Source organism: Protopterus annectens, chromosome 8.part0, assembly GCF_019279795.1.
Source record: "Protopterus annectens isolate FY-2018-M chromosome 8.part0, PAN1.0, whole genome shotgun sequence".
Classification (NCBI taxonomy): domain Eukaryota; kingdom Metazoa; phylum Chordata; order Ceratodontiformes; family Protopteridae; genus Protopterus; species Protopterus annectens.
The window spans coordinates 345014777-345031538 of NC_056741.1; the positions used below are offsets into that span (position 1 = coordinate 345014777).

General features: G+C 40.1%; 1 protein-coding gene across 4 annotated transcripts in view; it reads right to left on the bottom strand.

Annotated features, from left to right (window-relative positions):
* The window catches only part of LOC122808798 (rap1 GTPase-activating protein 1-like), a 1319062-nt gene that overhangs the window by 1113660 nt on the left and 188640 nt on the right, over positions 1-16762 (bottom strand). The window contains exon 1 of one of the 4 annotated variants that reach the window (XM_044079845.1): positions 15439-15544. The exons of 1 other annotated variant lie outside the window; for it this stretch is intronic. In XM_044079845.1, coding sequence (XP_043935780.1) covers positions 15439-15503 — 65 coding nt within the window. In that variant the 5' untranslated portion in view covers positions 15504-15544. Of the gene's footprint in view, positions 1-15438; positions 15545-16762 lie in introns of those variants that run through there. 2 more of the 4 variants (XM_044079846.1, XM_044079847.1) reach the window with 2 other exon arrangements.

Sequence of the window (16762 nt, forward strand, 5' to 3'; positions counted from 1 at the left end):
ACCACATCTGCTCAAGTAATACAAATTAATGTCTCATCTGCCTGCTGTCAGCTGCTAGGCAACACAACTGATCCCAGTAGCTTATTTGTGTCACAAGGCCTAAACTAGCCTCATACATATGTGTCACAAATTGGGCAATACTGAGTATAGACATCTGCTCAAAAACACTTGTTTCCCAGTATGCACACTTGTATATCTTTCTTTCCACTTCTTAGAAGGTTCCCTAGGAGAGTTACTCTGTTTCCATTGAATGCATACTTCTTTTCTACTGCTAGAGTCAAAGTACTGTCCAGCAAGAAGTCTGTAGGCAAAAGAAATTAACAGTCATAAAGGCACTGACAGTCATAAAGATATTCAGCCTGAGTGACTCTTGCATGAGGTAAGAGCACTCACTTATTTATGTTATGCTTTTATGCACTTTAGTCCCTTACCAACTTCTGCTCATTGCTGATATTTCAGTGCAGCAGCTGGTTATTGAGCAGATGTAGCTGGTTCCCCACTGCACTGGAAAAACATTTCTGGAAGCTGCTTAGACTTTGCAGCATATACATGTGTAGATGTGCTAAATGTCACACACTAATGCATACATATGCCTCGCATACATGTGCAGATGTGCCAAATGTCATACAGCAGTAATGCATACATATACCTCATGTGTAGCTGTGCTAAATGTCACACAACAGTAATGCATACATATGCCTCACATACATGTGTAGATGTGTTAAATGTCACACAGCAGTAAGCCATACATATACCTCACATATATGTGTAGATATGTGTAAATGTGCTAAATGTCACACAACAGTAATGCATACATATGCCTCACATACATGTGTAGATGTGGTAAATGTCACAGAGCAGTAATAGGTTCATAGGTAGGTACTAGGCTATCTGCCCAAGGGCATTTATTAGCCTAGCCAGAGTGTGTCTGCTTTCGCCGCCCCATTGATTAATTAACAGAGCCTCTGTCAAGAAGAGCCAATGAAGTGATCCCAGAGGTGTATTTTCTGTTACCCATCCACTCGTCAAAGTTTCTCTTGAAGAGTGTTAGTGAGGGGCTCTGCCTAATGTAGTTAGGGATTTTGTTCCAAAGCATGGGGAGTCTCTGGGACAGGAATCTATCCTTTCAGCAAGTTATATTTATTGTTGTGGCAAGGTTTAGCTCACTAGAACAAGTGGCTCGCAGTGACTTGGATTTCTTTAGGTGTAGCATGTCCATCAATTCTGAGTTGGACATGGCTTTGTAAGTCAGGCAGAGATCACCTCTGAGTAAGCGATATGCCACTGAGTACAGCCAGAGATTCAGTTGGGCTGAAAGGGACATATGATTGAGGCCAGTAATCCTCTTGGTGAGGTACTTTTGTGGTCTGTCCAGCTGTTGGAAGTGTCTTGTGAGGTACATCCCAAATGGAGCATTGTACTCTATGATGGGTCTGATGAGTGACGAGTAGTGGGGAACTATAACCTCTTTATTTCTAGATGCAAACCCTTTGGTAATTAGATGGGCTACATAGAAGGATTTCCTAACTACTTTGGCAATATAATTGTCAAAGGAGAGATTACTATCTACCTGGATAACCAGATCTCTTATTCTCACTTCTGTATTAAGGGGGCTGCCACCTATGTGGTAATTCATGGGTGTTTTGTTTTTCCCAAATGGGATGACTATGCATTTTTTGGCATTTAGCTTGAGACCATGACTTTGACACCAGGTGTCTGTCTCAGTAAGGCCCTTTTGGAGAATGTCCGTGTAAGCCAGAGAGTCAATTATGGCTCCCAGTTTGCAATCATTGGTGAACTTGGTTAGCCATAGTTCTCCTGTGTTTGCCTGTACTTCTGAGAAGTATATGATGAACAGTAGGGGCCCCAGGACCAAGCCTTGTGGGACACCACTTGTGACTGGCTTAGAGTCGGACCTGGGTCCCGCTATTCTTATCGTGTGAGTTCTGTCTGTAAGCCAGTTGGCAACCCATCTCGTGACTTAGGGGTTTATGTTCAGGCTGGTGAGTTTTTCTATAATTCCTGAGTGGGCAATGGTGTTAAATGTTCTGGTGAGGTCAAGATAGGCTGTGTGAACCACTGTCCCCTCATCTATGGCCTTGGTGACTGTCTTGAAGAAGTCAACCAGGTTAAGTAAACATGATCTGCCCTTAACAAAACTGAACTGGGTCAGGTCAAGTGTTTGGAGGTTCCCAATGTCTTTGTTAATTAGTTCCATGATGATGCGCTCCATAGCCTTGCAGACCAGGCTAGTCAGGCTTATGGTGTGATAGTTACTAGGGTAAGTTGTGACCCCGCCTTTGTGGAGCAGAATAACCATTTCTGTGTGCCATTCTATGGGCTCATAGCCTGTGGAGAGGCTGAGGTTGAACCGTGTGTTTAGGTGGGGGGGGGTTAGTTCATTTGTAGTTCATGCAAGACACAGCCTGGGACACCATCTGGCCACATTGACGCTGTGCTTTTGGCTTTCGAAAGGGCTGTTTTCACCTGTGCTTCTGTGATTTCTGGGACACTACACTTTTCCAGTATTGTTGTGGGCCCTTTTGGGGGTGAGAGTGGGGTGAAGTTTGCACTTAATCTGCCAGGATGTTGGCAATATCAGTAGGTTCAGTATCTTTTGTGCTATTTTGCACTAGCTCAGAGCATAGAGTTGCCACTTAGATTCCTGACATAGCTAAAGAAGGCTTTGTGGTTATCTTTTGAATCCTTGGCTATTTTTCTTTCGAAGTTAGCTTTGGATGATTTTATGAGGGACCTTAATTTCTTAATGGTACTGATCAGGAATGTCTTTCCTTCATAGGATTTGCTTTTTTTCTGAACTAGTTTCTTCCTTCTATTGTATAGCCTGTTTATGGCAGGGGTCTGCCAGACTGGTTTCCTTCTCTTAGGGGAGTGAGTCTTTGTTTTTCTAGGGATGGCATGATCCATGCATCCTTGTAGGTGCTCATAGAGTGCATTTGTAAAGTTTCCTGCATCTTGGACACCGTTATCCTTTAGCGTGTGGGCTGTGAAACTTACCACTTCTGTCTTAAGTAAGGTGAAGTTTGCTATAGAAAAGTTTTTCACTGTGATTTCCATGGTTGGGGATGGTGGTGTGGTGTGGACATCCAGAGTGATTCGTTTATGGTCTGATCTAACCAGTGATGGATTGACCTCCGGTGCGGAACACCTGTCGCCCATGTTGGTGATGACCAGAACCAATATGTTTTCACCTCTGGTAGGGGAGTTTACCAGCTGATCTAGGGCATTTGAGTTGATAAATTCCAGGAAGCACTGGACCTGCAAGTTTGTACTTGAGTAGTTTTCCCAGTTAACGGTAGGGTAATTAAAATCACCCAATATCAGGGTGTTCAGTAGGACCTTCATGTTTTCCAGTGTCTCCAGAAAGGTGGAGTGGTTGTCCTGGGTCATGGAGGGTGATCTGTAGCAGACCACAACTTGCATTGCAGATTTGCCTGATGTTAGTTGCACATGGATGATCTCTGAGATATCCATGCTGCGCCATGCTGCGCCACTAACCTGGAGGTGTAGGTATCCTTGATGAATATGGATACAGCCACTCTTTTTCTGTTTCCGTCCATGTTCTGTGGCCAAAACGTGTGGTATGAGTTGTAGCCCGGTAGTGCTGGGGTGCTCTGTGGAGTCTTGAACCAGGTTTCAGTTACTGCACAGATGTTGACCTATTCCATATTGAGGAGTGCTTTGAGCATGTGCATTGTGAGATTTAAACTCCTGACCGTTGAGTAGCATAACTCTCATTTTTTTATTTGTGCTGTTTATGCAGGTGGGTTTGACTTTTTTGAGCCTTGCCTAAAAAGGCACTATGGGGGCAGCAAGAGCCTTGGCCAGTATTCGAAAGCCTAGGGGTGTGACAGGTGCAAGCCATCTCTTGTGAAGCAACGATGCTTGTTGAGCATGTCGTCCCAGGCTGACAGACACTGGATCCCCTTTGAATGACACCAGAAGCATAGCCAATTGTTGAAATTAATATTTTTTTCTTTATACTGCGGTATCATTCTTGGTGAGGGCAGGATGCTACTCAGGGTCATATCTGCTTGGGCTACATGATCAAAGAGCTCTTCCATGTCTCTTTTCATGTAGTCCAGGGAGGTACATCTCAGGTCATTCACACCAACACAAACAATGACAGAGTCATATTTGTACTTGTTCTGGAGTGACCTGAATGCTTGTGTTATGTGGCGGATTCTGGCTCCCGACAGACAGCCAATAGTAACCTTCTCCTTGTCCAGCCTAGTAAGTGGGACATCAGTGTGCCTGACTATAGAGTTGCCTGTTACTAGTGTGTTAGGTATGTTATTCCGTTTTAAGGGCTGTGATTGTGCGGCTCACTGATTTTGTGTTTTATGTGTTGTCTGGTTTGTGAAGGGAGATGCAGGTTTTTTGGGTGTCTGCTTTGGAGGTTTTTGATGCTTTTGCAGGTTTTTATTTAGAGCCTCCGAGTATGATTTCATGTATTTATGTGTATTTTTGCCAGTGCTGGTTTAGTATGTCTATGTGAGTCTGGAGGTGTGATGCAAGTGTTAACCTTCTCCTCATGACTGTCTGTTCCAGTCTTGGGTGGAGAGAGCTTAGCCTCCAATTTAGCTATATAATTGCATCTCTCACATATGTTAATGTTTTGTGGTAGGAGGAGAGTGTTGTGTGTGTACATGAGGCAGTTGTGGTAGGAGGAGAGTGTTGTGTGTGTACATGAGGCAGTTGTAACATTGCCTCAGGATACCCAGGTCCACCAGCTGGACTGGAGAGTATACCTGAAATTGCCCTTTGGTCATGCCTGAATAGTAGGGTGAGCTGCTTAGTCGCTTTGTTGGTGAGGAGTGAATAATGAGCCTTGCCCTGCTGGCCAATCAAGTGCCAGGGTATATTAGTGCTTGCTATTAGGTCTGAGCAAGTGCTGGACTGTTGGATACAAGTGATTAGGTTGAGAGTTAGACTACTTTTATGGGAAAAAAACTGAAGAGGAGACTTGCTGGAACCAGTAATAATTTAGCCCTAGCTAACTGGCGCTGCCCAGATGTGCAAAACCGTGCAAACAGTTTTTACAGCAGGGAAATGAAAGAGCTAGAAATTAGCCCAAAATGGCCTATAAACTACTAACTTCTGGGCTGGAACCACTCCTCCAGGGACAGATGGCTGCTCAAAGCTCCCTCTCTCACAGGTGAAAACAGAAACTTCCTTCTATCCAAGTAAGGTATGGGCAAGTCAGAAACTTGTAACACAGCCCTGAATTCAGCACTAGCCTGAAAACTGGACTATACTAGCTTAGAAAGGTGGGAAACAAGGAAACATTTTTTTTTAAAAGATAAGGTAAAAACAGTAAAAATACACTTAAAACAGCTTTAAATGACTACAAACTGTAAAAAATACATTTAAACCAGCTTTAGATGACTACAAGCAATCATAAAAGGTTTTTAAACAAATTACCCAATTAACCAGTAAAAAAAATTTCAAAACTGAGCCCTGTTCCTGTCTGCTTCAATCAGACAAGTTCTAACTGCACACTCCTGCCACTGGGGTGCAGGAGAACCTTCTCCAAAAAAGAAGGCCTGGATCAGCGCTCAAGTTATACAAACAAAGCTAGCTACAGCAGGCCTGAATCTAGTTTATGCAACAGCAAACAAGGCACACCAATTTCAGTAAGAAACAGTTCAAATATGCAGGCACTATAAGCCTCTAACCAGAAATTCCCAGCTCAGAAGGGCAGAGTCCAGCCTCTCCTCCCACAAGAGTGCAGACCACAAACCTTCTTAATGTAAAATGACTGGCCTGAAGCCCAAGTACTTAAACCAGAACTAATACACTTTTAGAATAACAAGACACTGAGCCTTCAATCAGCAGTTCCAAACTTAGAAGGATGTAAGCTACTTGTCCTACCACAACAGTGCAGACCACAAAACTTCTTAATGTAAAACGACTGGTCTGGAGCCCAAGTGCTTAAACCAAAAGGCTTAGAATGATGGCTACACTTTAGTCATGTTGCTACCAAGCAGTAATAAATACAATTGAATACTTTTTAGAAGGCCTGGATTAGTGCTCAAGTTATACAAACAAAGCTAGATTCAGCAGGCCTGGATCTAGTCTATGCTACAACAAACAAGGCGCACCAATTTCAGTAAGAAACAGTTCAAATATGCAGGCACTATAAGCCTTTAACCAGAAATTCCCAGCTCAGAAGGGCAGAGTCCAGCCTCTCCTCCCACAAGAATGCAGACCACAAACCTTCTTAATGTAAAATTACTGGCCTGAAGCCCAAGTGCTTAAACCAGAAGTAATGCACTTTTAGAATAACAGACACTGAGCCTTCAATCAGCATTTTCCAACTTAGAGGGATGTAAGCTACCTGTCCTGCCACAACAGTGCAGACCACAAACCTTCTTAATGTAAAACAACTGGTCTGAAGCCCAAGTGCTTAAACCAAAAGGCTTAGAATGATAGTTACACCAAGCAGTAATAAATACAATTGAGTACTTTTAAGATGATGCAAAAGCAAAATAAAGTAATAAAGTTGGAAGAAACACAAATACAGTAAAAGCAGATGAATAAAGTGCAATTTTTTTTTTGAGTGAGCAAATGAGATGGGCCCTGGAGGAGTATCCAAATGCAAATTTACAAGAGGGGCAGGCAGTTTCAAAGCCCCCAAGAATAACACCAAATCAAAAGCATGGAGGATAGGTGGGGAACTAACTGAAAAAAACAGAGTCACAACTTCCAGCTAGATAGTATTCAATGCAACACAAATAAATCAATTTAAATGCTGTATTATTTGAAAAAAGTGCAGATAAAGATTTACTTAAATTCACTTATACGTCCAGTTGATTACAGGTAGGACTTAGCCGACCAAAGCTCAGAGTTTAAGCAGAAAATAATCCAAAATGCATTGCATACATATGCCTCACATGCATGTGTATTAGCCGACCAAAGCTCAGAGTTTAAGCAGAAAATAATCCAAAATGCATTGCATACATATGCCTCACATGCATGTTAAATGTCACACAGCAGTAATGCATACATATACCTTGCATGTATGTGTAGATGTGCTAAATGTCACACAACAATAATGCATACGTATACCTCACATATGTGTAGATGTGCTAAATGTCACACAGCAGTAATGCATACATATGCCTCACATACATGTGTAGATGTGCTAAATGTCACACAGCAGTAATGCATACATATGCCACACATGGATTCCTATCGCAAAATCGAACATTAAGAATGCCGAATACCGGAAGGACGAACTTGTTAGTTCGAAAGATGAGAATGTCTAAGCCGCAGAAACCCGAATTCTTTCCCAGGGAAAGAATTCGGTTGGCCGTTTCTGCTGCATTGGTATTTTTGGACCGGGTCAAGGTAAGTGTACGAACAGGTAGTGATGGACTTTAGGGTTAGGGGGCGTATCAGGTAAGTGCGCAATAGTAACTGACTTTAGGGTTAGGGCATGGTTCAGGTAAGTGTGAGACAGTGACGGAATTTAGGGTTAGGGCGCGGGTCAGGTAAGTGTGCGATAGTGATGGACTTGAGGGTAAGGGCTGGGTTAGGGATAGTGCATAGATAGTGGTGTATGTTAGGTTTAGTGTAGGTTTTGAAGGTGTTTGGTGTGATTGTGTTGTGTTGTGTGTGTTTTTCGGAACAGCAATTTTTTTCCCCAGGAAAAAATTCAGTTTTGAAGTTTCAATGTTATCTGAATTCGATCTTCCAAGTTCTAACATATAGTGTTCGACATTTTGTAAGTTCGATTTTGTGATATAGACCCGCCTCACATACATGTGTAGATGTACTATGTCACACAGCTGTAATGCATACATATACCTTACATACATGTGTACATGTGTTAAATGTCACACAGCAGTAATGCATACATATACCTCACATATATGTGTAGATGTGCTAAATGTTACAAAACAGTAATGCATACATATGCCTCACATGCATATGTCACACAACAGTAATGCATACATATTCCTCGCATACATGTTAGATGTGCTAAATGTCACACAATCATAATGCATACATATGCCTCATATACATGCGCAGATGTGTTAAATATCACACAACAGTAATACATATATATGCCTCACATGTGTAAATGTGCTAAATGTCACTCAACAGTAATGCATACATATGCTTCACATATATGTGTAGATGTGCTATATGTCACACAACAGTAATGCATATGTATGCCTCACATATGTGTAGATGTGCTAAACATCACAGAACAGTAGTGCATACCTATGCTTCACATGTGTAGATATGCTAAATGTCACACAAAAGTAAGGCATACACATGCCAGAGTCATGGGCTCAAGCTCAATGCCAAGAAATGTATAGTTTATCCCCTTTGAGGAAAAAACATGTACCCGTGAATTACCACATAGGTGGCAATACACTAAACACCGAAAGTGTGATAAGAGACTTTGGGACAACAGGTAGAAAGTGGTTTCACCTTCAGTAACCGCAACAGTCAGGAAATCCTTCTATGCGGCACACCTAATCACTAAGGGCTTTTCATCCAGAAAAAAAAAGAGGTCATTGTCCCACTGTACTCATCCCTCATTAGACCCATTATAGAATACAATGCCCCATTTGGTAAGTACCTCTCAAGACATCTGCAACAACTGGAAAGGCCGCAGAAATACCTCGCTAAAAGAATCATAGGCCTAAAGTAGATGCCCTATGCTGACCGCCTTAAACTCCAGCTACGCTCTGTCGCATATCATCTACTTGGAGGCGATCTCTGCTTAACACATAGAAGGCCATGTCAAACCCAGAGCTGTTGGACATGCTACACTTAAAGAAATCCCAATCCCTCAGAGCCACACGGTCCAGGGATCTAAACCTTGTCATCACAATAAACAAAACGTGTTGGAGGGATAGTTTCCTGACCCAGAGACTCCCCAGACTCTGGAATAGACTGCCCATGCATGTGAAGCAGAGCACCTCTTTGGCCCTCTTCAAAAGGAACCTTGATTGGATGGGAGAAAGGAAATTCACCTCAGGGATCACGTTAGTCATTCTGCTAGACAGGGGTCCAGAGAAGTAAATAGTGTGGTAAGAAATAGCCAGGTAGTTATGGCTAGGCTTGTATAGGCCCTAGGGCCGATAGCCTAGTACCAACCTATGAACCTCACATACATGTGTAGATGTGCTAAACATCATACAATAATAGTGCATACATATACCTGACATACGTGTAAATGTGCAACATGTCACAGAACAGTAGTGCATAGATATGCCTCAAATACATTTGTAGATGTGCTAAGCATCACAGAACAGTAGTACATATCTAGTCATCACATACATCTGTAGATATGGTAAACCTCATAGAACAATAGTACATTCCTAAGTCTCACATACATGTGTGGATGTGCTAAATGTCATAGAAGAATAGAGCATAGCTATACCTCACATACATATGCCTCACATACATGTGAAGATGTGCTAAATGTCAAACAGTAATGCATACATATTCCTCACATACATGTTAGATGAGCTAAATGTCACACAATCATAATGCATGCATATGCCTCATATACATATGTAGATGTGCTAAATGTCACTCAGCAGTAATGCATACATATGCTTCACATACATGTGTAGGTGTGCTAAATGTCACATGACAGTAATGCATACATATGCCTCACATACATGTCTAGATGTGTTCAATGTCACAACAGTAATGCATACTTATGCCTCACATGTGTAGATGTGCTAAACATCACAGAACAGTAGTGCATACCTATTCTTCACATGTGTAGATGTGCTAAATGTCACACAACAGTAAGGCATACATATGCCTCAAATACATGTGTAGATGTGCTACACATCATACAATAATAGTGCATACATATACCTGACATACGTGTAAATGTGCAAAATGTCACAGAACAGTAGTGCATAGATATGCCTCAAATACATTTGTAGATGTGCTAAGCATCACAGAACAGTAGTATATATCTAGTCCTCACATACATCTGTAGATGTGGTAAACCTCACAGAACAATAGTACATTCCTAAGTATCACATACATGCGTGGATGTGCTAAATGTCATAGAGTAGAGCATAGCTATACCTCAAATAAGTTTGTAGATGTGCTAAACATCACATAATAGTAGTGCACACCTATGCCTCACATGTGTAGATGTGCAAAATGTCATAGTATAGTAGTGCATACATATGCCTTGCATACATGTGTAGATGTACTAAACATCATAGAATAGTTGTACATGCACATGCTTCAAATATATGTGATGTGCTAAATGTCGCAGAATAGGAGTGCATGCATGTGTCTCACATACATGTGTAGATGTGCTAAACGTTGTAGAACAGTAGTACATATCTATGCCTTACATACAGGTATAGATGTGCTAAACGTCATAGAACAGTAGTACATATATATGCTTCAAATATATGTGATGTGCTAAATGTTGCAGAGCAGTAGTGCATGCATATGCCTCACATACATGTGTAGATGTGCTAAACATCATAGAACAGTAGTAACATATCCATGCCTTACAAACAGGTGTAGATGTGCTAAACATCATAGAACAGTAGCACATATCTATGCCTTACATGCAGGTGTAGATGTGTTAAACGATACAGAACAGTAGTACATATGTATGCCTTGCATACTGGTGAGATGTGCTAAATGATATAGAGCAGTAGTGCATATGTATGCCTTACATACAGGTGTAGATGTGCTAAATGATACAGAACGGTAGTACATATCTATGTCTTATATGCAGGTGTAGATGTGCTAAATGATACAGAACAGTAGTACATATGTATGCCTTGCATACAGGTGTAGATGTGCTAAATGATACAGAACAGAAGTACATATGTATGCCTTACATGCAGGTGTAGATGTGCTAAACATCATAGAACAGTAGCACACACATCAGTAAACAATGCATTCTGACAATTACACTGACAGTGGTCTCATGGTTGACTAATATATGCATCTTATCACAACAATGTATGTTCACCTGCCAAAATGTTAAATGCAATTACTACAGTAGCTTTCTATTACCACTTCAACTCACTGGTGTAGTAGCATAATTCAAGTGTGCCAAAGCTCAAGCAGATCAATTGGCTTTGAATTTGGCTAATACAACAGGGAAAAATTTGGTTGAGAGAGAATAGTGGTTGTGTAGTCAATACCTGAACAGCTGTAGTAGAACCCATGCAGCAGTTAATCAACACAATCTACAGCCTAATGGCTGTTATGCTCATTAAGTAATTTAGTACATTAAAACTCCTTCACACAAACCACCATGAGAAAAAAAGATGGCAGTCATTGCAGATAAAAAATCAGCAATATTATTACCAGAAATATTAGATTGTAAGTGTTAAAACAAATTAATAGATTTTTATACAAAAATGCATGACCTTTAAAGAATTTATTTCACAAAACTGTTTAGAACTTTTTTCATTATAATCCTTACAAAATTTAAAACATACTCATATAAGGCATATACTGTCCATTACGTTAGAGTTTTCTTTCATGCCCCCCAGTTTTGTCATCTTGTAACTCAGAATACTTCACACCCATTATCCTTACACTGGTTATCTGAAAGCACGTGGCACACAAATAAATGCACATTTTTCACAGTATGCTAATAATTTATGCAAACAACTTTATGACTACTTAACTTCAGAGCAAGTTAAATATTTGTCTTCAAAATGAATATATAGAAAAAAAACTCCAATAGATAACTGTTTAAAATATTGGAACTCCCTATGTGGAGACTAAATGACTGAAAATGCAGACTTACGCATACTAACTCAGAATTTGCCATTTCTCAGAATATTCCATTTTCTCTGAAGTAAAGTGATCTCAATGCTAGTCTATAAGAATTTGTGTGTGTTTGGTTGACATTCCCTAGCATTAAGGGATGCAGGAGGGCTTGTACCCTGCAAAAAATATGAAGATGAACAATGTTTGATATTCCCCCTCTTCTGCTGTATTTTCAGTCTTTTTTCCATGTTTCATAGCTTGGCATTACAAATCCTGAAATTCTAACAGGGCTCTCTCCAATAAGTAATTAGACAAAACTGTACTACCAAACAGATATACATACCCACACACACACTTGATAAGGTTTAAAACTGCTGTTTGTAAGTCCTAGGATTCTGTAGTGATGTACATGTAAGGACTTAATACAGAAGAGGTAATAAGAGATCTGGGGACCCAGGTAGATAATAATCTCTCCTCTGACAATCATATTGCCAAAATAGTTAGGAAATCCTTTTATGTGGCCCATCTAATTACTAAAGGGTTTGCATCTAGAAATAGAGGTTATAGTGCCCCTCTACTTGTTACTCAGACCCATCATAGAGTACAATGCCCCATTTGGGATGTACCTCACAAGACACTTCCAATGGATGGAAAGACCACAAAAGTACCTCACCAAGAGGATTACTGGCCTCAAATATATGTCTTATGCAGCCCGACTGAAAAAACTCTGGATGTACTCAGTGGCATATCGCTTACTCAGAGGTGATCTCTGCCTGACTTACAAAGCCATGTCCAACTCAGAATTGATGAACATGCTCCACCTAAAGAAATCCAAGTCACTGCGAGACACGCGCTCTAGTGAGCTAAACCTTGCCACAACAATAAATAGAACATGCTGGAGGGATAGATTCCTGTCACAGACTCCCCATGCTTTGGAACAAAATTCCAAACTACATTAGGCAGAGTCCCTCACTAACACTCTTCAAGAGAAACCTTGACAAGTGGATGGGTAACAGAAAATACACCCCTGGGATCACTTCACTGGCTCTGTCTGACAGAGGATCAGTTAATTAATCAATGGTGCGGCGAAAGCAGACACACACTGGCTAGGCTAATAAATGTCCTTGGACAGATAGCCTAGTATCTACCTATGATACCTATGAACCTATGAGTCCTGTTTCAGGACACAGGCTACTGGTAGTGCACTGACTGATTTTATTCCTTGCAATGTCTGGAAGCAACATGATGGTTGCTAGAGCCACTTTGCATCTAGGAATATATGAGTGTGACCTCATTTACCCGCCACTACTTGCAGCAACATACAGTTCCTAAAAATGGGCCAATATAACAGTGGGTGGCTGTTGCCCTGAGACTGTAGAACAAAATGGTACAGTTCCAAAATCAGCAACTGAAGAATCTGTGTGAGAGTAAACAGTGTATACCTTAGCACTTGTCCATACTAGAAAAGTTTAATCTTCATTCTCAAGAGATACAGTGAACTACGCTGCCCCCAAAACATATACACACACTCACCTGCACATCTACACACACAAACATAGACTTACAGATGCACACACACTCGCACATGCGCACACACCGACACACACATACGCACACACTCAGACTCATGCACATGCAAACAGATATGTATGTGCATGCACACACACACAGAATTTACTATCCCATAGGAAACGATAACAATTGTTATTGGCAGCAATGTTAATTTCTGAATTTTTAGTGATATCACCTACAGTTGAACAACAGAAAGTGTTTCCTTATTATGAACCAAGCATCGCTAGTAAAGTCAAATATTTTAAAATCATTCAGTGTTGTTACATGGCATGATGGTTAAGATCTTAACCTCCTAGACACACAGTACAGGGTTTAATTCTGACCCTGGGTTATTGGCTAAATGCAGAAGGGCTCTTCAAGGTGGTAATCCTAGTATTCACCTATGAATACTAGCATGCAACTGACTAAATCTCATGAATAAACATACTAAAATACATCATCCTAACATTATGCTCTCTGTAGCCTAAATTAAGTTAATTTCATTGAAGGGATCTTGAATAATGTCACATTTTTGGCTCCCTTTTTGTAGTTCTGAGAATACATGATTTAGAGGCTGACATTGTCTGTCCCTACAACAGACAACAGACAACACTCAGGGGCTTGTGAAGGCTATGTTCAGCTGAAAAGGGAGTTGAGCAGCTTCAGTCCTGAGCTTTGCATAACCTGCTCATGCTGGCAACATTTCTGAACTATATCACAGTGCCAGACCTTACAAGTTATAAGGCACCTGAGTGGAAGATTAGGACTTTAAGTTTCTACTGGTCTTGTTCCTGTACGTTATGATTTGAGTTTCTCTCTCACAACTTATGAACATTACGACTTTAAGGAAATCTATTATCCAGACAGTGCTCCCAGACTGTGGTTGAAAACAAGCATTTGGAACTAATACATCCCCGTATTTCATATGTTAGTCTAACAAGCATACTAGCCTCATTAAAAGTGAAATCCCCTAGTGTACAGCTCCCAAGTCACTGCACTGCTTGGGAGTTTGACTACAGAGTCATTCTTATAGCCAAAAATAAATTATAGCTCAAAGTTTTCAAAACCCACATTCTACTTATTGTTGTAAAGCGGGCATTTTTTACTTTCATTATCTAGCAGTGTTGATCACACCATTTCTAGTTCCAGAAAGTTGAACTTTATTTCCATTAGATCCTCCTTAACATGGCAGCAGTCAGAGGCAGAGACATTAACGTAGATACTAGAGAATTTATAAATACTGACTGGTGGTTGTTCTCCCTGATCTCTAAAACCTTAAATGCAATTCAGAGTTCGGTACTTAATATAAATAAGCAGACAGGCAAATGAGCAATTTAACACAGTAAAACCATCTACTGTGCAGTGGTGCCTTTACAGAGACAGAAGCTATGAATGCACATCTCATCAAAGGAAAGCTTTTCACTTATGATGCAGTTTTTCCAGGAATAATCTCCATTTGACAAATCATTGTTCTTTATTGAAGTCTGGTTATTCCCTTAACAGTATTTTTGACACAGATCAGAAATGGAAACCCTTTTGCAGTAGAAATAATAATGGACTCTCAAAGTTAAAAAAAGGCATAAATCTTTCTTATACCAAAGCTTCTGTTATATAACTATAATAGCAGAAATAGCAGTCAGCTTCCACAGCATGGTTCTCTCTTTCCAGTAAAGTTCCTAATGAATATTATTATGTGAACATGTCAATGAAAAAGGTTGATCTGTAAACAACAAAAACTTCAACATTTGAATGTACAGGTCACATAATTTTTATACTCGTAATGACACAACAATCCATGCTGATTTCCAACTTTTGTTTAGTAAATTACTCTCGGTTCATATATGAATTATGCATCAAATGGTTAAGAAGTATGTATCCACGAAAGGCAATACATCCCAAAAATCAATATATGCATAGAACAGATGCCAGACTTAAATACGCAGTTCCTTCTCCTTGTTGCCTTTAATTATAAATTCACTGTCTATCAAATAATATAAAATACATGCCAGCAGCAAATTCCAAATTATAATAAAGTGCAGAGATTTAGGAAAATAACACTGGCTATAAAATAAGCAAATATATATATTAATATTGGAACAGTTAAGAAATGCAAAGACCTGTACGACCTACCCCCCATAAGCACCAAAGGTGAAGCTCCTTTTTCTAGAGAATACGGCTCTTTCTTTTCGAGACATTGGGCACTGAAATGCTGTGGAATTCCAGTACTGAACTATAAGCTGTATCCCAGAAAGGAGTATAAAACCATGACCAAATGCAAATCAAGTGTGAAATTTTAAAGAAAAGAGGAGGAACACAAAATAATGGACAGCAGTGGAATCTCTGGCCTGCTCTTACAACGTCTCTCTCTCTCTGTCTCTTTTTCTGTCACACACCCTTTCCTTCCGTCACTGTCACTCTCCATCCCTTTCTCTGTCTTAGTATACACAAGCTTTCAAAGCTTTCCTCAGAGAATGGGAGTAGAACCCCCCCTCCCCCAGCACCTTCATTTGCAACACAGCTGGGCAGTACATTTTTCTTTTTGAACTATATGGAGGGAGAAAACAGGTACCTACAGGGTTGCCACCTGGTGTGAACAGCAAGGAAGCGAGCTTTCTTTCAGAAAACCATAAATATCATCTAGGACAAAAATAAAAAAATGAGACAGTGAGAGAAGAAAAACAAATTAACTATTTTCTTTCCAAGCACCATTATTGTTGTCATATTTCAGGCTTCTTAAAGCTATGACACACGTGTAATCCATACATTTTCTTGACATATGATTGGACAATGTTACATTATCATAAAGCTGAATGCAAACAGAAACCATATCAAGCTTGGCTGTATATGGAACTCCATGGATGACTCCATGCCACTTGTGACTGCACTCTTAGTTTGTAAAACCTTATTGATATGGTAATAATACTTATTAATAGAAATGCTGTTTGGAGTAGGTTCTTAGTGAAGTGACACTAGTCCAGGCTGGGGAATATACTCAGGTTAATAAATGCATGCTACGCAAAAGAGGTCCTTGTATACTGCTGGAGACGCATCCAACTGGGAGTTCATGTTCCCTAGACCCCAGGTGGCAATCATACTGCTAGAATGAGCGAGGCCAAGATGTTGTGTGGTGTTGAGCTGATATTCGTTGTAATATTTATCTGCACATTTTTATATTTCTCTAGTGACCTAAGCCTCTGCACAAGCAACTCCATAAACAAAGTAGATGAAACTTGAGTATCATTAATAAGGTTCATAATCATTACTTATTTCAATATAGAGAAAAAAAACAGTAATAATACTTGCACAAAACACTGCCACAGTATGTAGTAATAAGTATACAAAGACTTTTCACCAATTCTTTGCCTTTTTTTAGTATATTTATTTGTTTATTTTTGGGCATAGACTGATACAGTCTCCTAATTTAAGCAGTCTGTTTAAAGGAATAAATCAAAAT